The sequence below is a fragment of the Myotis daubentonii genome, chromosome Y (genome assembly GCF_963259705.1).
Source record: "Myotis daubentonii chromosome Y, mMyoDau2.1, whole genome shotgun sequence".
NCBI lineage: Eukaryota > Metazoa > Chordata > Mammalia > Chiroptera > Vespertilionidae > Myotis > Myotis daubentonii.
This window is the reverse complement of record NC_081862.1, coordinates 3,294,048-3,315,787: the sequence shown is the minus strand read 5'-3', so window position 1 is coordinate 3,315,787 and position 21,740 is coordinate 3,294,048. Positions and strand designations below refer to the sequence as shown.

Genomic DNA, 21,740 nt, shown 5'->3' with positions numbered 1-21,740 from the left:
GTGTTCTACAATCTATCTTCATTGTTCCTTTAGCATCATTTCTATCTCACCTTTATCCTTAAGCCAAAACTCTCTTCCTCACTTTTCCCCTTTTGTTGTCCTGTTTATCTTGCCCTATTCCTGCTTTAGATTTTCCCTATTCCTTCTTTTTACCCACTGTCTAAATTTCACCCTACTTATATATCTAATTTCCAATCCCTTGCTCTAAATCCATATACACCTCTCTCTTACCTTTCTTCACTGTCCAATTTTTTTTTCCTCTCTCTGTCATTTTGCTAGTGTTTGCTTGATTTTGAGTATATTGGGTTTTTTTATGCTTGTTTGGGAGATTTTGTTTTTCATTTTCATTTTTCTGTTTTATTTATTTTTTCTTTCTGTGGTTATTTTTGTGCTTCTGTTTTCCCTTGCCTCGCTTGATATTAGTGGTTGTTTGTAGTTTGCATTAATCTCCAGAGATCTGCTGCTGGAATTCATTGAGATTAGTTGCGGTTCTCTTCGAGTTTTCTCCCCATACAAATAGCCTCTTCCCCACCTCTATTTCATTCTCTCTCTTACTTTTTTTTTCTTCTCTTTCTTTTCCCAATCCCATTTCGGCACTCCTTTTTGTTTTATTTGTTTTTCTCTTTAATCTTTTTCTCTTTTTCCTTCTTTATCCCCTAATTCTCTTCCCTCGGATGGTCACCTTTATTTGGGGTTATTAATATTGTGAATATATTTATGTTCAGTGCCTTGTACATTGTGCCTTGTTGTGTTGTATTTTGTGCCTTTAAGTCAACGCAGCAGAGAGAGAACTACATAACCAAACACCTGGAGAAGAGAGATCATGGTGAAACAAAGAACCAACCCACATATGAAAGAAAAACAGGCATCATCAGAAAAGAAAGTAAATGAAATGAAGGCAATGGAGGCAAGCAACCTGTCAGAGAAAGAATTCAGAGAAATGGCATAAGGTGGATGAAAAGAATGGAAGACAAATTCAACAATATGTGTAGGAACCAAGAGGAAATGAAGAAAAACCAAGAAGAAATGAAAAATGACATCACTGCTATAAAGAGCTCAAAAAGCAAAACAACCTCACAACCAGTCCTAAAACACACACACACACAGACACACACACACAAAAAAAAAAAACAGAAAAAGTAAAAAACAACAACAATATACTCAACAATCAAGCAAACAGCAACAAAACAACAGAAAGATAAAAGAAGAGGAAAAAAATTTTGGATAGTGAAGAAAGATAAGGGATATGTCTATAAGTATTTAGAGCAGTGGAATGGAAATAGGATATATAAGTAGTGTGAAATTTTGACAGGAGGTAAACAGAAGGAATAGGGAAAATCTAAAGCAGGAATAGGGCAAGAGAAACAGGACAACCAAAGGGGAAAAGTGAGGGAGAGGGTTTTAGCAGAGGTAAAATTGAGGTAGGGAAAATTGATGCTAAAGGAACGATGAAAATAGAATGGAGAACACTAATCCCAAAATAAAGAGAAAATAAAATGGCACTTTAAAAAATGGTAAAATGTTAGCAGTAATAATACTGGTTAAAAATAAAAATGTAGTAATTAAAAGGGCAAAATCAGGTGATGGAAAAAAGAAGAAGAAGAAAAAATTGGTTTCTTAGTTAAAAGGTGAAAAAAGAGGAAAAAAAATTTGCAGTAGTGAAGGTCCTTCGGTTCTTCTACTCGTCAGTCTGGCTCGCCTTAGTCCTGCCAGGTATTCAGGAGAGTGTTGAATTTCCCTGCAATATACTGTTTCTCCATGTTGTAAACCACAGTCCTGATTTTAAAGCAGGCCGTATTTGTGTCCCAGACTGCCTTAATTTGTGTTTAGCTAAGAGTCAGTTTGTGGCTCAGCCTCTGGGTGGCAGTGTTTTTGGGTTGGCCTCTGAGGCTATATGGCTTCTCTATCCAGTAGCAAGGGTTTATTTTCTCTATTGCACTTAAACTGGTTTGGGGAGGTAAACTGTCCAGAGCTGGTTCTTTAATCGTTACCCTGCTCTGTGTTGTTGCTGGGATTGAAAATCCCTCTCTAGGCCAGACCCTGTTAACTCCCAGGGACTAATCAGATTATTTAATCCTTCATCTCGTTCAGGGTAAAATCTGGGTGTGGCTGTGCTTCTTGCCTGAGGGCTAGGTGGAGGAGTCCCACCCTCTGGAGAGAATGGCTGCCCCAGTCCTGGGCCCAGGGGTGACTCAGCACTCAATTCGCTGCCACCTCTCCCGGCCCCCCCTCTCTCCTCAGCATCTCCCCAGATTCCACTCGTCCGCACCTTCTCCCTCTCTTCAGCACAGCTGAGTGTCTGTATCTGAAATGTCTTATGAACAGTGTTCAGTGAAAACAAACACTGGCTCCGGAAACGGGGAAGGCTTCGTTTCTGTAAGCTCTTCTCTTACAGGCACTGCATGGTCTGGTCAGCTCTTCAGGCTGCCCCCTTTAGGCTCAGTCCTCCATGATCACAGAACCCAGATCTCAAATCCCCCGGCGCCAGGAATCCCGCGGATCTCCTTTCCCCTATCAGGGGCTGTGCCTGTCCCAAGGGACTCGGCTGTCTGCCACGCGGTCTCCCTCTGACCCTCTGGGCTCAGAGGTCTGGCAAACTTTCCTGCCCAGATCCCTGTTTTTTTGTTGTTGTTGTTTTTTGTAACCTTTCCAGGGGTGTTCTGCCCTTCCCAGCTGCAAACCATCTCACCAGCTGAGTAATTTCGCCAATTTGGGGTGGGTGTTATTAGTTTCAGCTGCTTACTCCATTTGCTCCGGGACACAACCTGGGATGCATCTGCCTATATCGCCGCCATCTTGTCTTCTCTCTTGGAACTGGTTTTCAAGGGTATTTTGAATCAAGTTTTTACAGGTTCAAAGTCATTCAAAACTGGAGAAAACTCAGACAAATCATGAAAAAATAAGAAGAAAAAGTTTATTTGAAACAAGTTCAGTAGAATGTGTGCTATGAGCAAAGGCTGATTGCAATACATTTTATTTCAAACCTGAACGAATGTACAAATTTGACAATTTAACAATGATCAATTTCTGCTAAAATGTGGATTAAATCCATCAATATACCAATTTTGGTATTTATTGTAGATCCCATTACTTATTCTAGTACTAGAGAATAAAATTTCTTCACAAAAAATATTATAATAACCTTACAATTTCTATAATGAGTTGTGAAATGTGTATTCTCCATTTGAAATTACACCCGGAGACTGGTAAGAGAAATCTGACTTCATCCAAATGTATTTTTTAACTGACATTCTTCAGTCATCATCTACTGTTGGCTTGATGGTTACTCCTCTTCTTATTTTACCCCAACCAATTATACTGCAAAATGAAAATTAAAAAAATCATGAATTTTAAATGCATCTAATTAGCAATTCCAGAAAATGTTGACATAATGGTTTTACTTAGGCTATCCTTTAAATTGAAACTTGTTCCCATAACATGTTCCTCTATAAAGACAAGTCCATATTATCTCCTTCAATAATATGGGTTTTGACTGCCAGAATGAATAACAACAGCAAACAAAAAGTTGCTGCCATAATATGCTCATATTTCCCTAAAAAATATATACCTACCCAATTTAGAATCAACAAATAAGAGCACGTTAGGTCCCACTAACAAACCATGCCAAAAGACAAAATACATCAGCCTAATTAAAAAATAAAATCTCATCATTAATCCCCTTTTCTTTTTCTCTTTCACAACATCTCAACAGCTTTAAAGTGAGTGAATGAAGAACTAGAATATTCAGACTAGAAACACATTACTCTTAATAGCAGAGGTAATAATCCTATCTAATAAAAGAGAAAGATGGTAATTGGCATACGACCGCTACCCTTCCTATTGGCAAATCAGGGAGATATGCAAATTAACTGCAAGCCAAGATGGCGGCCGGCAGCCAGGCAGCTTGAAACTAACATGAGGCTTGCTTGCTTCAGTGACAGAGAACTCCAACGTTCCCCGCCTGCCGCTGCAGGCCTCTGAGCTGGCAGTTTGAAACATAGTTACAAAAATAGAACCTAAACAAAACCCCAGAAACCAGCTTTCAGCTAGCCAGGATCTCAGACCTGGAGTTGATACAGAGTTTCGATTGTAGAACCTAAACAAACCAGATACCTGCTTTCAGGAGCAGAGGCCTAAGAGCTGGAGCCTCAGAGCTAAAGCTGGCTCATAATAAAAAGAAAAAAAGGAGCAGTTGGGAGCTTCAGCCCCAGCCTGAAAACAGCCCTCAGCCCCTCACCCAGACTGGCCAGGCACCCCAGTGGGGACCCCCACCCTGAAGGGTGTGTGACCAACTGCAAACAGCCATCATACCCTCATCCAGGCTAGCCAGGCACCCCAGTGGGGACCCCACCCTGATCCGGGACACCCTTTAGGGCAAACCAGCCAGCCCCCACCCATGCACCAGGCCTCTATTCTATATAGTAAAAGGGTAATATGCCTCCCAGCACCAGGATCAGTGGAGCCGCGAGGTCTCCCGGCACCGGGATCAGCATGACAGGGGACAGCACCCAAACCCCCTGATCACCCTGCGGCTGTGTGTGTGACAGGGGGCGGGGCCACAACCTCTCTATCGGCCCTGCTCTGTTCCTGACAGGGGAAGGCGCCCCAACCCCCTGATCGGCCTTGCTCTGTGCCTGATAGGGGGGAGCTCCCCAACCTCTTGATCGCCCTGCGGCTGTGTGTGTGACAGGTGCGCCGCCCCAACCCCCCCACCCCACAGGCCCTGCTCTGTGTGTGACGGGTAGAGCCATAACCTCCCCATCGGCCCTGCCCTGAGTGTGACAGTGGCGGCACCCCAACCCCCTGATCGGCCCTGCTCTGTGGGTGATAGAGGGCGGCGCCCCAACCCACCCACCCCACGGGCCCTGCTCTGTGTGTGATGGGGTAGAGCCATAACCTCCCCATCGGCCCTGCCCTGAGTGTGACAGTGGCAGCACCCAACCACCTGATCGACCCTGCTCTGTGGGTGATAGAGGGTGGCGCCCCAACCCCCTGATGGGCCCTGCTCTGTGCGTGACAGGGGGAAGCGCCTCAACCCCCTGATTGGCCCTGCTCTGTGAGTGACAGGGGGTGGCGCCGGAACCTCCCCATCGACCCTGCCTTGAGTGTGACAGGGGGCGGTCCCCCAACCCCCCAATCGGCCCTACCCTGAGCGTGACTGAGGGTGGCATTGCAACCTCCCGATCCGCCCTGCTCTGTGCATGACAGGGGCGGGTGCCCCAACTCCCCAATCGGCCCTGCTCTGAGCCCGACCAAGGGGCTGCACCTAGGGATTAGGCCTGCCCTCTGCCAACCGGGAGCAGGCCTAAAGCAGCAGGTCGTTATCTCCCAAGGGGTCCCAGACTGTGAGAGGGCACAAGCCAGGCTGAAGGACCCCCTCTCACCCTCGAGTGCACAAATTTTTGTGCACCGGGCCTCTAGTGTAATATAATCAATGACCAGACTGCTAGCTCACCTCTACTTTCGCTTTTAAAACAAAACCCACTGTGGGAACCCTAATCAGTCAGTATACACCAGATGTTTAAGGCCACTCTGAGCATGGGAATCCTAATCAGAGTATTCAAGGCCAATGTAACTAGGTGTAAAGCAAGGATATAGACACTGCGCAGGCGTATCCTTATATAACCCAAAGACTGAAGTTACTATTTTGGCAAGAAGTCTCTGTCTAATTTAGCATAAAGTATATTACTGACCAGCCAGCGAAAGGCTGCTGTATGTGAGGCTGCTTAGTCAGGTTACTATGTTTGTATAGCTTCTACATTGGGGGCTGCATTGTAGGGAAGATGTATTACTGACCAGCCAATGCTGTTTGTTTTTCCTAAGATGGCTCCTGTGTTTACGAATGTTAGTAGAGGCTGTTTTTATGTAAGATTGGAATGCTTTGTCTGATGGATACTGTATTAGCAATGGCTACATGGCCTAAAATAAAGCCTCTTTTATATACCCACAACTTCTTATGTCTTCTCTGTCTTCTGATGCCCAGCATTCAAGAAGTCCAGTTCCTGACAGAGGGGTTCAGACCCAACAATTGGCATAGTGGAGCAGGATTCAAGGAGTGAGTATTCCAACAATTGGCACTGTGAGCAGGATTAAGGAAGAACTTACTCCAACACCCACCTAAAAACATGTGTGTATGTGGGGGAAACAATATCCTAAAAAATATAATAGGAGAAAAAGTAGCAAAAATTAAGTTATAGGCCCTTGTTCTCCCACAGGAACACCAAGTAGCATATTGACAGTTTTGATGAGCTGCAGCAACTAAACAAATGCCAATCAAGAAAAAGCTACACTCAAGAGAGAAGGAAATTTTGTGGTATTTTGCATATCTATGTGGCATAGCCAAGAAGAAGCCAATCAATTCCCAATTCCTCCCATGTGTGTGTGTGTGGGGGGGGCGGGGGATGGTGGGGGGAAGTGGTGGTGGTGGTGAAGGGGGAGGGTTAGTGGGGAAGGGGTAGAGTACAACTCATTTTCTAAGTTCTGGCATGTCTGGGGGCTGCTCAAGAAAGTAGTTCTGTAGAGTACTGGAAGAGTCATGGCACAATTGCATATAGATTGGAGACCCTTAAAAACTACTGCTGAGTGAAAGCTTCAGAAAAACTGAAGACCATGGGACAAGAGATAAGATTATAAACAGAGGAATACAGTACAGTAGGTTAAAAAAAAAAAGCAAGGATGATACTTGTGAAAAATTAAGATATTTAAAGCATCTGTGCGTCAGAAAATTAAGAAAAAGAACATACAGCTCCAGGGAAGATACATGCACAGAACTAGTCTGAGAGGACCTATAAGCCTTCATGTTGTTGATTAGTGAAGGTCTTTTCCTGCATGAAGCCAGTCTACAAAGACTGAGAAAGATAGCTGTTTTGCCCAGCCAGCATGGCTCAGTGTTTGAGTGTCGACCAAGAATTCGAGGTCATGGTTCAATTCCTGATCAGGGCATATGCCTGGGTGTGAGCTCGGTCCCCAGTGGGTGTGTATGCAGGAGGCAGCTGATCAATGATTCTCTCTCATCAATGATGTTTCTATCTCTCTCTTCCTCTCTGAAACCATAATATATATATATATATATATATATATATATATATATATATATATATATATACACACATACACACACACACACACACACGCACATATATATAAAGATAGCTATTTTTATAAATACCCAATTCAAAGTCAAATCACTTAAGGCATACAAAGATAAAGAGAAACATGAAACATGCCACATTCAAAATAATACAATAAATCTCTAAAAACCAAAAGATGCACAGGTCTTGGACTCACTTGAGAAAGACTTTAAAGCAACTGCTTTAAATATATTCAGAGTTAAAGAACACAGATAACTGAAGGAAATAAAAAAATAATGATATAGAAACAAAATGAGAATTAAACATAGAATTTATTTTAAAGAAACAAAACTAAAGAAATACTCTGGAGCTAAAAAATACAGGAACATTAGAAAAACTTACTAGATGAGTAAAATGGAAGACTAAAATGGTATTAGAAAATACATAAATGACCTTATATACAGATCACTTGAGTCTTTTTTAAAATATGTTTTTATTGATTTCAGAGAGAGGAAGGGAGAGGGAGAGAGAGATAGAAACATCAATGATGAGAGAAAATCATTTATCGGCTGCCTTCTGCATGCCCCCTACTGGGGACCGAGCCTGCAACCCGGGCATGTGCCATTGACTGGAATTGAACCCAGGACCCTTCAGTCCACAGGCCAACACAATCCACTTAGTCAAACCAGCTAGGGTCAGATCACTTGAGTCTTACTTAGCAGAAAGGAGAGAGAGAGAGAGAGAGAGAGAGAGAGAGAGAGAGAGAGAGAGAATGAAGAAAGTTGAATATCAAATGAGAAACTATGGACCCTATCAAGAGGATAATGCATGCATTTGGAGTCACAGAAAAAGGAAAAGAGAGGAAACAGACATTTCATTTGAAGAAACAATGACTAAAAACTTCTCCAAAGTGAAGAAATGAATAGGTAAATCCCTAGGATAACCCCCAAAAGAACTTTATCAAGGCCTGCCTAGTGTTGTTCAGTGGTTAGAGTGTTGGACTGTGAACCAAAGGATGGGAGGTTCAATCCCTGGTCAAGGGCATGTACATGAGTTGTAGGTTCAATTCTCAGCTCTAGTCGAGGCACACTCAGGAGGCAACCAATCTTTGTGTCTCTCATACATAGATGTTTTTCTCTTTCTCTCCCCTGCCCTCTCCCCTTCATTCTCTAAAAATCAATGGAAAAAATGTCCTTGGGTTGAGTATTAACAAAAAGCAAAACTCAGCCTTAGCCGGCTTGGCTCAGTGGGTAAAGCGTCAGCCTGCGGACTGAAGGGTCCCAGGTTCGATTCCGGACAAGGGCACATGCCAGGGTTGTGGGCTTGATCCCTTATAGGGGACGTGCAAGAGGCAGCCAATCAATGATTCCCTCTCATCATTGATGCTTCTAACTCTCTCCATCTCCCTTCCTCTCTGAAATCAATAAAAGTACATTAAAAAAACAAACAAACCTGCAACTGAGGTACATATTGTTTGGTCTGTGGGCTGATGCTCTAACCACTGAGCAAAACAACTAGGGCTGTGACCGGTGGTTTTTAATGTTAGTATTGTAATTGTTTTGGGGCATCAAAAACTACACCCACACAAGACAGTGAATTGATTATATAAATGTGTGTGGGCAACCAATCTACCTGTCCACAGTTTCCCTCTCCTCAGGTCTCCATATTCCTGAGACACAATATTAAAATTAGGCCACTTAATAATTCTACAATGATCTTTAAGTGTTCCAGTCAAAGAATGCATTAATGCAGCAAGTTCCATTGTCTTATGTTAAGAAATTGCCACAGATCACTAACCTCAGCACTCACCCTCCTGATCAGCAACTGATCAGGCAACCAAGCATGTCAAACCATTAAAAGAGGTAACAACTCATTTAAGACTCACATGATAGTCAGCATTTTTACCAATGAAGTATCTTTAAATTAAGGTATAACACCAGCTAAGCTAAACATTCACCTTTTAAGGACCAATTGGTTGGAATGTCATCCTGCCGGGGTCCAGCCCCAGCGGGTCCAGGGGTCCCCAAAGGTGTAGACGGAGTCGGTGAAGAAGGAAGGACATGGAGACAGTGTTCAGTTGATCAGCAGCCTAGCCAGGATCTCCAGCCAAGTTCTGGTCTGGATCTCCAGAGAGGTTCTGCTGGTTCTTCAGCCAGGTTCTGTAGCCATGTTCCCTCGCTAGGTTCTCCAGCCAGGTTCTGTCTGAGATCTCTAGCCAGGTTCGGTCACCAGGTTCTAGTCAGGTTCTCTTGCCATATTTCTGTAGTCAGGTTCAGTCCAGGATCTTTTGCCATGTTCTCTCCAGCAAAGTTCTTCTGTCTGTAGGTTCTGTGTAGGTTCTGTCTGTAGGTTCCCTCTTCTTAGTTCTGTCTCTTGCTGTCTTGTTGCATCTGTATTTATACCAGTTGATTCCAATCCTATCAATCTCTATTCCAAAGGTTAGGGCGTTTCTTATCTCCATTCCAGGGAGTAAAGATTATGTAGCTTAAGCATGATTGTTCGTAGTTAAAATGATTAATTACCCGCCTGGCACTTAGTTAAGGGGTTTTATTCCCTCCCTAACTTCAGGGGAAAATCCCTACCTGGGGATTCAACCTTTCACGGAGAGGTGACCTTGGTTAAAAAACAGCGCCAAGAAGGTGAGCAAACATATTAAGAACCGTATGCCATATATGCCAGGTCCCTTAAAACAGCAAGGATGGACCGGCTCCTGGCATCATCCCATACACAAAAGGTGGTGGGTTTGATTCCCAATCAGGACATATGCACAGGTTATAGGTTTGATCCTGGTTGGGGCAAGTTTGGGAAGCAAATGATTGATGTTTCTCTCTCCCTTTTTCCCTTCCTATCTCTAAGTCAATAATAAAGACTACATCATTAAAATAATTAAAGTAAATAAATAAAAATATTAGTAAAAAATTAGGTAAATCTAGATTATAAATGCTAAGAGATCATCACGGGCCTGGTATTCAGGAAAGACTCAATATAACGTTTGGTACAGAAAGCCAAGGGTCAAATTAATATTACGGGGACAATGAGAATACAGAAAAGATTATAGTTTAGAAACTTTATATGCAAGAACCAGGAGAAAAGATTAGAAAAATGAAGGAAGCTTGTATAAAGTCTCTGAATAATAGGTGATGTGAGAAATTATTAAGAGTAAATAGTATAACTGTTTAAAGAAGATGACATTTGACCAGGCATTAATGTCATCAAAAAAGGAAAACACAAGGGAGAACTTAATAAGTGTTGACTGATGACTTTGGGTTACAATGATGTCATTCAAAATGAACAGGAGCAATTCAGTAACAGATCTAGGAAGAAGCAAAAAGGACAACCAAAATTAAGGATGTTTCTCAGTGCATGTATTTCCCTGTCCCATTTACTGAAAGGACATATAAGCCCAGCACAGTTTACAAACAGAGAAATAAATGGCCAAGTCTAGACATAGGGAAAGTTGAGTATAAGCTAAGCTCAGCAAAAGAAACAACCAACAAAATGAAAGTGAAACCCACTATATCGGAGAACATATCTGCCAGTGATATATCTGATAAGAGGCTAATTTCCAAAATGTATAAAGAACTTATACAGCTCAACACCAGGAAGAAAAGCAATTGATTAAACAAAAAATGGAAAGGACCTAAGTAGAGACTTCTTCAAGAGAACATTAAGATTGTCATTTGAAAAAATGCTCGACATCACTAATCATCATGATAGAGCCACCGTTGTTCAATAATCATTCACCTTACTAACTACAGTTAAGAGGTTTTCCTATAGACCCAGGAAAAATGGAGCATGAAATAGGCTGTAAAATCATAAGCTGCCTCCATGGGCCCATTACTGAGATAAGAATTGCATTTTGGGAATAGACCAAGGACAGGACACACTTTGATTTGGTGACTGTGCCGAGACCTTGACCCCCTCCGGGAGTCTTTCTCAGGAAAGCTGACTATTCTCATCTCAGGAAGGAGCACAGGTGTTCCTAACGTCATAGAAGACTAGCCACCTTGTTGTCTGACTTTGAGCTCCTGAAGGCCAGACTGCAGGTCATCCCAACCCCTTTCCATGTTACACTTGCAGCTCACAGCTACACATGTCAATCTTCTCCCCCAAGGGGTGTCAGAGCAGAATTTCCAGGGTGACCGACTGCTCACCCCATACTGACTGCATTCTTGATATAAACGCTCACATGTGGTTCACCCCTGTCTCTGCTTAATTTGGTTCAAGTAGTAACAGGCGGCCTGAGATATGTTTTGCACATTATCAATAAAAGAGATGCAATAAAAACTAAAATCAGATATCACCTCACTCCTGCAAGAATTGCTACCACGAATAAATCAACAAATGACAAGTGCTGGTGAGGATGTTGAGAAAAGGAAACCCTAGTACTAAACCCTAGTGTTAATAGGAATCACATTAGTACAGCTGCTATGGAAAATAGTATGGAGTTTTCTCAAAAAATTAGAAATGGAACTGCTTTATGAACCAGTGATTCCACTTCTGGGAATATATAGAGAGAATCCCAAAACAATTTGGCAATGTAGCAGAATACAAAATTAACACCAAGAAATCTATGGCATTTCTATACACCAATTGTGAACTTACAGAAAGAGAGACGAAAAAAGCAATCCCATTTAACATGGCACCAAAAAAATTAAGATACCTAGGAATAAACTTAACTAAAGAGGTAAACCTTAGATAGAGGAAGACATAAACAGATGGAAGAACAAACCAAGTTCATTGATTGGTAGAATCAACATCATTAAAATGTCCATACTACCCAAAGCAATCTATAAATTCAACACACTTCCCATTAAAATACCAATGAAATGTTTCACAGACCTAGAACGAACTCTCCAAAAATTCATCTGGAATTAAAAAAGACCCCGAATAGCTGCAGTGATCCTGAGAAAGAAGAACAAACTAGGTGGGATCTCAATACCAGACATCAAGATGTATTACAAAGCCACTGTTCTCAAAACTGCCTGGTACTGGCACAAGAACAAACATATAGATCAATGGAATAGAATAGAGAGCCCAGAAATCAGCCTGAACCAATATGCTCAATTAATATTTGACAAAGGAGGCAAGAACATACAATGGAGTTAAGACAGTCTCTTCAATAAATGGTGTTAGGAAAATTGACAGATACATGCAAAAAAATGAAACTAGAACACCAACTTAAACCATACACAAAAATAAACTCAAAATGTATAAAGGACTTAAATATAAGACGGGAAACCATAAAAATACTAGAGGAATCCAAAGGCAACAAAATCTCAGACATATGCCGAAGCAATTTCTTCACTGATACAGCTCCTAGGGCACTTGAAACTAAAGAAAAAATGAACAAATGGGACTACATCAAAATAAAAAGCTCCTGCACAGCAAAAGAAACCATCAACAAAACAACAAGAAAGCCCACTGCATGGGAGAACATATTAGCCAATGTTATCACCAATAAGGGTTTAATTTCCAATATTTTTAGGGAACTCATACAACTTAAGAAAAGGAAGATAAACAATCCAATAAAAAAATGGGCAAAGGGAGAACCTGGCTGGAGATCCTGGCTAGAACTTGGCTACCGAACCTGGCTAGGCTACTGATCAACTGAAAAAAATAAGAATAAGAATAATAAAATAAAATAAAAAATTTTTTGTCTGATAAAAAAAAAAAAAAGGCGATAGAGAAGCCGTATAGCCTCAGAGGCCAACCCCAGAACACTGCCACCCAGAGGCTGAGCCACAAACTGACTCTTTGCTAAACACAAAATAAGGCAGTCTGGGAAACAAATACGGCCTGCTTTAAAACAAGGACTGTGGTTTACAACACAGAGGAACAGTGTATCGCAGGGAAACTCAACACTCTCCTGAATACCTGGCAGGACTAAGGCGAGCCAGACTGAAGAATAGAAGAATCGAAGGACCTTCACTACTGCAATTTTTTTTTTCTCTTTTTTCACCTTTTAACTAAGAAACCATTTTTTTCCTATTTTTCTTCTTTTTTTTCTTTTTCTTTTTTTCTCCTTTTTCCAACACCTGATTTTACCCTTTTAATTACTACCTTATTATTTTTAACCAGTATTATTACTGCTAACATTTTACCATTTTTTAAAGTGCCATTTTATTTTCTCTTTATTTTATTTTGGGATTAGTGTTCTCCATTCTATTTTCATCATTATATTATTGGTTGTTTATAGTTTGCATTCATCTCCAGGGAGCTGTTGCTGGAATTCATTGGGATTAGTGGCAGTTCTATAGAAGTATTCTCCGCTTATAAAAAGTCTCTTCCCCTCTTTCACTTCATTCTCTCATTTCGCTCTTTTTTTCTTTTCTTTTCTTTTCTCGCTTTTATTTTCCCCCCTCCTTTTTCCCAATTTCATTTTTGCACTCCTTTTTTTGGTCCCTACTTTTCTTTTCTTTTTTCTCTTTTATCTTTTTCTCTTCCTTCTTCCTTATCACCTAATTCTCTTAATTCGGGTGGTCATCTTCATTTGGGGTTATTACTATTGTGAATATATTTGTGTTCAGTGCCTGGTACATGGTGCCTTGTTGTGTTGTATTTTGTGCCTTTAAATCAACACAGCAGATCCAAGCAATAGCAGCCTCCTGGGCACCACACCCTCTGCTGAGGAACAGCAGCTGTATGTGAAACCTGCCCCCACCAGCCAGAAGAGCCACCACAGCTGTGAACAGCACCCACCAGAGGAGCTGCTAACAACTTTAGAGCAGCTGCTACCACAACTGCCTGAAGTGCAACCACAGCCGAAGGAGCCACTGCCACCCAGGGAGCAATCACTGAACGACTCCACATCTAGATATGTCAGTGAGATCAAACATGGGTAGACAAAGAAACCCCCAAAGGAAAGAGAAAGAGGACTCTCCAGAAAAGCAGCTAAGTAATATAGAGGCATGCAACATGACAGAAAAAGAATTCAGAATAAGGGTCCTAGAGTGCATAAACCAGATGGAGAAAAAAATCAACAACTTCTGCAAGAAGCAAGAAGAAACAGATGAAAAAGTCGACTACCTATGCAAGAAGCAAGAAGAAACAGATGAAAAAATCAATAACATATGGAAGAAGCTAGAAGAATCAGACGAAAAAATCAACAACTTAAGTAGAAATGAAGAGTGATATAGCTGCAATAAAAAACACCATTGAAACTATCAACAGTAGACTAGGAGAAGCGGAGGACCGAATTAGTGAATTAGAAGACAAGGAAGCAAAACACACGCAAAGTGTACTGCAATTGGAGAAAAAAATTAAAAGACAGGAGGACAGCCTAAGGGAGCTTTGGAACAACATGAAACGAAACAACATATGAATAATAGGGGTGCCAGAACAACAGAAAGATTAGAAAACCTATTCGAAGAAATAATATCAGAAAACTTCCCTGACGTGGGGAAGAAAAAAGTCACACAAGCACAGAGAGTCCCAAACAAGGTGAACCCGAAAAGACCCACACCAAGACACATCATAATTACCATGGCAAATGTTCAGGACAAAGAGAGAATCTTACAGGCTACAAGAGAGAGACGGAAAGTTACATACAAGGGATCTCCCATTAGATTATCAAATGATTTCTCAACAGAAACACATCAGGCCAGAAAAGAATGGACAGAAATTTACAAAGTGATGCAAAGCAAAGGACTGAATCCAAGAATACTCTATCCAGCAAGGCTATCATTCAAACTTGAAGGGGAAATAAGAAGCTTCACAGACAAAAAAAGGCTAGGGAGTTTATCACCACCAAGCCAGCAATACAAGGAATGCTAAAGGGGCTGGTATAAAAAGAAGAAATAAAAAGCTCAGAAAGAAAACAGCCACACAAAAAAAGAAATGGCTACAAACAAGTACCTTTCAATAATAACTTTAAACGTAAACAGACTAAATGCTCCAACCAAAAGACATCAGGTGGCTGAATGGATAAAAAAACATGACCCATACATCTGCTGTCTACAAGAAACCCACCTCATTAGAAGGGACTCACACAGACTGAAAGTGAAAGGATGGAAAAATATCTTTCAGGCAAATGGAAAGGAAAAGAAAGCTGGGGTAGCAATACTTATATTGGACAAAATAGACCTCAAAGTGAAGGCCATAAAAAGAGATAAGGAAGGCCACTTCATAATACCAAAGGGATCAATACAAAGAGAAGATATAACCCTGGTAAACATATACGCACCCAATGCAGGAGCACCCAAATTCATTACAAAACTCCTGGAAGATATCAAAGGAGAGATCGACAACAATACAATCATAGTAGGGGACTTTAATATACCATTGACAGCACTGGATAAGTCCTCTAGACAAACAATCAGCAAAGATACAGCAATCCTAAATGACTCATTAGATCAGATGGACTTAATAGACATCTTCAGAACACTTCACCCAAAGCCAGGGAATATACATTGTACTCAAGTGCTCATAAGACATATTCAAAAATAGACCATATGTTGGGTCACAAGCAAAGTATCCCCAAATTCAAGAAGATTGAAATAAAAAAAAGCATCTTCGCATACCACGATGGCATAATATTAGAAATAAACTACAATAAAAACAACCCAAAAAACTCAAACACCTGGAGCTGAATTGCATGCTATTAAATATTGATTGGGTTATCAATGAGATCAAAGAAGAAAATAAAAACATCCTGGAAACTAATGACAATGAAAACACAACAACCCAACACCTATGGGACACAATGAAAGCAGTCCTGAGAGGGAAGTTTATAGCTAGCTGTACAGGCCTATCTAAAAAAAAAACTAGAAAAAATGGTAGTAAATCATCTAACTCTACAACTCAAAGAATTAGAAAGAGAACAACAAGAAAGCCCCAGAGTGAGCAGAAGGAAGGTGATAATAAAGATTAGAGCAGAAATAAATGACATACAGACCAAAAAACAATAAAGAAAATCAATGAAACCAAGAGCTGGTTCTTTGAAAGGATAAACAAGATTGACAAACCTCTAGCCAGACTCACCAAGAAGCAAAGAGAGAGGACCCAAATAAACCAAATCAGAAACGATAGATGCGAAATAACAACAGACCCCACAGAAATAAAAATGATTGTTAAAAAATACTATGGACAGCTCTACTCCAACAAACTAGACAACATGGAGGAAATGGACAAATTCCTAGAAAAATACAACATTCCAAAACTCAATCAGGAAGAATCTAAAAATCTCAAGAGGCCAATAACTATGGAAGAAATTGAAGCAGTCATCAAAAAGCTTCCAGCAAACAAAAGCCAGGACCAGACGGCTTCACAGGGGAGTTTTACCAAACATTCAAGGAAGAACTAAAACCTACCCTCCTCAGACTACTCCAAAAAATTCAAGAGGAAGGAACACTTCCAAGCTCATTCTATGAAGCCAGCATCACCCTAAAACAAAAACCAGGTAAAGACAACACAGTGAAAGAGAATTACAGGCCAATATCCCTCATGAACATAGATGCCAAAATCCTCAACAAAATCTTAGCAAATCGAATCCAGCAGTACATCAGAAAGATCATACACCCCGACCAAGTAGGATTTATCCCAGGGATGCAAGGATGGTACAATATCTGCAAATCAATAAACGTGATACATCACATAAACTGAAAGAAAAAAACCACATGGTCATATCAATTGATGCAGAAAAAGCATTTGGCAAAATCCAACACCCATTTTTGATAAAAATCTCAGTAAGGCGGGAGTAGAAGGATCATACCTCAACATAATAAAAGCCATATATGACAGGCCCACAGCCAACATCATACTCAATGGACAAAAACTAACACCATTTCCTCTAAGAACAGGAACAAGACAGGGATGCCCACTCTCACCACTCCTGTTCAGCATAGTACTGGAAGTGTTAACCATTGCAATTAGGCAAGAAGAAGAAATTAAATGCATCCAAATTGGAAAAGAGGAAGTAAAACTGCCCTTATTTGCAGACGACATGATATTATACATACAAAACCCTAGAGATTCCATCAAAAAGCTACTAGACTTAATACATGAATTTGGCAATGTAGCAGGATACAAAATTAACCCCAAGAAATCTATGGCATTTCTATACACCAATAGTGAACTTTCAGAAAGAGAGATTATAAAATCAATCCCATTTACCATCGTACCAAAAAAATGAAGCTACCTAGGAATAAACTTAACTAAAGAGGTAAAAGACCTCTACTCAGAAAACTACAGGACGTTGAAAAAGGAGATAGAGGAAGACATAAACAGATGGAAGAACATACCGTGTTCATGGATTGGTAGAATCAACATCATTAAAATGTCCATACTGCCCAAAGCAATCTATAAATTCAATGCACTGCCCATTAAAATACCAACGGCATACTTCACAGATCTAGAAAGAACTCCCCAAAAATTCTTCTGGAATAAAAAAGACCCCAAATAGCTTTAGCAATCCTGAAAAAGAACTAAGTAGGTGGGATATCAATACCAGATATCAAGATGTATTACAAAGCCACTGTTCTCAAAACTGCCTGGTACTGGCACAAGAATAGGCATATAGATCAATGGAATTGAATAGAAAGCCCAGAAATCAGCCCCACCCAATACGCTCAATTAATATTTGACAAAGGAGGCAAGAACATACAATGGAGTCAAGATAGTCTCTTCAATAAATGGTGTTGGGAAAATTGGACAGATATATGCAAGAAAATGAAACTAGACCACCAACTTACACCATACACAAAAATAAACTCAAAATGGATAAAGGACTTAAATGTATGACAGGAAACCATAAAAATTCTAGAAGAATCCAAAGGCAACAAAATCTCAGACATATGCCGAAGCAATTTCTTCACTGATACAGCTCCTAGGGCACTTGAAACTAAAGAGCAAATGAACAAATGGAACTACATCAAAATAAAAAGCTTCTGCACAGCAAAAGAAACCATCAACAAAACAACGAGAAAACCCACTGTGTGGGAAAACATATTTGCCAATGTCATATCTGATAAGGGCCTAATCTCCAAAATTTATAGGGAACTCATACAACTTTACAAAAGGAAGATAAACAATAGAATCAAAAAATGGGCAAAAGACCTAAATAGACACCTTTCAAAAGAGCACATTCAGAAAGCCAAGAGACATATGAAAACATGCTCAAAGTCACTAATCATCCAAGAGATGCAAATCAAAACAACAATGAGGTACCATCTCACACCTGTCAGAATGGCTATCATCAACAAATCAACAAACGACACGTGCTGGAGAGGATGTGGAGAAAAAGGAACACTTGTGCACTGCTGGTGGAATGCAGACTGGTGCAGCCACTATGGAAGACAGTATGGAGTTTCCTCAAAAACTAGAAATGGAACTCCCATTTGACCCTGTGATCCCACTTCTAGGAATATATTCCAAGAAACCAGAAACGCCAATCAGAAAGGATATATGCACCCCTATGTTCATAGCAGCACAATTCACCATAGCTAAGACATGGAAACAGCCTAAGTGCCCATCAGCAGATGAATGGATTAGAAAACTGAAAACCAGGTAAAGACAACACAATGAAAGAGAATTACAGGCCAATATCCCTCATGAACATAGATGCCAAAATCCTCAACAAAATCTTAGCAAATCGGATCCAGCAGTACATCAGAAAGATCATACACCATGACCAAGTAGGATTTATCCCAGGGATGCAAGGATGGTACAATATCCGCAAATCAATAAACGTGATACATCACATAAACAAATTGAAAGAAAAAAACCACATGGTCATATCAATTGATGCAGAAAAAGCATTTGACAAAATTCAACACCCATTTTTGATAAAAACTCTCAGCAAGGTGGGAGTAGAAGGATCATACCTCAACATAATAAAAGCCATATATGACAGGCCCACAGCCAACATCATACTCAACGGACAAAAACTAACACCATTTCCCCTAAGAACAGGAACAAGACAGGGATGCCCCCTCTCACCACTCCTGTTCAACATAGTACTGGAAGTGTTAGCCATTGCAATTCGGCAAGAAGAAGAAATAAAAGGCATCCAAATTGGAAAAGAGGAAGTAAAACTGTCCTTATTTGCAGACGACATGATATTATACATACAAAACCCTAGAGATTCCATCAAAAAGCTACTAGACTTAATACATGAATTTGGCAATGTAGCAGGATACAAAATTAACCCCAAGAAATCTGAGGCATTTCTATACACCAATAGTGAACTTTCAGAAAAAGAGATTATAAAAACAATCCCGTTTACCATTGCACCGAAAAAACTAAGCTACCTAGGAATAAACTTAACTAAAGAGGTAAAAGACCTCTACTCAGAAAACTACAGGACGTTGAAAAAAGACATAGAGGAAGACATAAACAGATGGAAGAACATACCGTGTTCATGGATTGGTAGAATCAACATGATCAAAATGTCCATACTACCCAAAACAATCTATAAATTCAACGCACTTCCCATTAAAGTACCAACAGCATACTTCAGAGATCTAGAACGAACTTTCCAAAAATTCATCTGGAATAAAAAAAGACCCCGAATAGCTGCGGCAATCCTGAAAAAGAACAAAGTAGGTGGGATCTCAATACCAGATATCAAGTTGTATTACAAAGCCACTGTTCTCAAAACTGCCTGGTACTGGCACAAGAATAGGCATATAGATCAATGGAATAGAATAGAGAGCCCAGAAATCGGCCCGAACCAATATGCTCAATTAATATTTGACAAAGGAGGCAAGAACATACAATGGAGCCAAGATAGTCTCTTCAATAAATGGTGTTGGGAAAATTGGACAGATATATGCAAGAAAATGAAACTAGACCACCAACTTACACCATACACAAAAATAAACTCAAAATGGATAAAGGACTTAAATGTACGACAGGATACCATAAAAATTCTAGAAGAATCCAAAGGCAAGAAAATCTCAGACATATGCCGAAGCAATTTCTTCACTGATACAGCTCCTAGGGCACTTGAAACTAAAGAAAAAATGAACAAATGGGACTACATCAAAATAAAAAGCTTCTGCACAGCAAAAAAAACCATCAACAAAACAACGAGAAAACCCACTGTGTGGGAAAACATATTTGCCAATGACATATCTGATAAGGGCCTAATCTCCAAAATTTATAGGGAACTCATACAACTTAACAAAAGAAAGATAAACAATCCAATCAAAAAATGGGCAAAGGACCTAAATAGACACCTTTCAAAAGAGCACATTCAGAAAGCCAAGAGACATATGAAAACATGCTCAAAGTCACTAATCATCCGAGAGATGCAAATCAAAACAACAATGAGGTACCATCTCACACCTGTCAGAATGGCTATCATCAACAAATCAACAAACGACAAGTGCTGGAGAGGATGTGGAGAAAAAGGAACACTTGTGCACTGCTGGTGGGAATGCAGACTGGTGCAGCCACTATGGAAGACAGTATGGAGTTTCCTTAAAAAACTGAAAATGGAACTCCCATTTGACCCTGTGATCCCACTTCTAGGAATATATCCCAAGAAACCAGAAACACCAATCAGAAAGGATATATGCACCCCTATGTTCATAGCAGCACAATTCACCATAGCTAAGATCTGGAAACAGCCTAAGTGCCCATCAGTAGATGAATGGATTAGAAAACTGTGGTACATCTACACGATGGAATACTATGCTGCTATAAAAAGGAAGGAACTCTTACCATTTGCAACGTCATGGATGGAACTGGAGAGCATTATGCTAAGTGAAATAAGCCAGTCAATAAAGGAAAAATACCACATGATCTCACTCATTCGTGGACAATAGAGACCATTATAAACTTTTGAACAATAATAGATACAGAGGCAGAGCTGCCTCAAACAGATTGTCGAGCTGCAGCAGGAAGGCCGGGGAGGGTTGGGGGGCAGGAGGTAGGGGGGTAAGAGATCAACTAAAGGACTTGTATGCATGCATATAAGCATAACCAATGGACATAAGACACTGGGTGATAGGGGAGGCTAGGGGACTGTCTAGGGCGGGGGGATAAAATGGATACATATGTAATACCCTTTGTAATACTTTAAGCAATAAAAAAAAATAAAAAATAAAAAATAAATAAAAAAAAAAAAAAGATAACTGTGGTACATCTACACGATGGAATACTCTGCTGCTCTAAAAAGGAAGGAACTCTTACCATTTGCAACGGCATGGATGGAACTGGAGAGCATTATGCTAAGTGAAATAAGCCAGTCAATGAAGGAAAAATAGCACATGATCTCACTCATTTATGGATAATAGAGACCATTATAAACTTTTGAACAATAATAGATTCAGAGGCAGAGCTGCCTCAAACAGATTGTCAAACTGCAGCGGGAAGGCCGGGGAGGGTTGGGAGGCAGGAGGTAGGGGGGTAAGAGATCAACCAAAGGACTTGTATGCATGCATATAAGCATAACCGATGGACATAAGACACTGGGGGATAGGGGAGGCTAGGGGTCTGTCTAGGGCAGGGGGAAAAAATGGACACATATGTAATACCCTTTCTAATACTTTAAGCAATAAAAAAAAAAAGAAATGGGCAAAGGACCTAAATAGACACTTTTAGAAAGAGAACATTCAGAAAGCCAAGAGACATATAAAAACATGCTCAAAGTCACTAATCATCCAAGAGATGCAAATCAAAACAACAATGAGGTACCATCTCACACCTGTCAGAATGGCTATCATC

General features: G+C 40.3%; 1 protein-coding gene and 1 long non-coding RNA gene across 6 annotated transcripts in view; one reads left to right on the top strand and one right to left on the bottom strand.

The window, feature by feature from the left end:
- The window catches only part of LOC132225546 (uncharacterized), a 170,888-nt gene that overhangs the window by 24,651 nt on the left and 124,497 nt on the right, over window positions 1-21,740 (top strand). The gene's annotated exons all lie outside the window — the stretch shown is intronic.
- LOC132225542 (eukaryotic translation initiation factor 2 subunit 3, Y-linked-like) overlaps window positions 1-21,740 on the bottom strand; it is a 112,540-nt gene that overhangs the window by 27,871 nt on the left and 62,929 nt on the right. For 4 of the 5 annotated variants that reach the window (XR_009450962.1, XM_059680639.1, XM_059680640.1 and 1 more), the window contains one exon: window positions 2,907-3,318. The exons of the other annotated variant lie outside the window; for it this stretch is intronic. Coding sequence is in view for 3 of the 4 variants with exons in the window: in XM_059680640.1 (XP_059536623.1) it covers window positions 3,255-3,318 (64 nt within the window). In the remaining variant the exon portion in view is untranslated. Of the gene's footprint in view, window positions 1-2,906; window positions 3,319-21,740 lie in introns of those variants that run through there. 5 annotated transcript variants of the gene reach the window in all.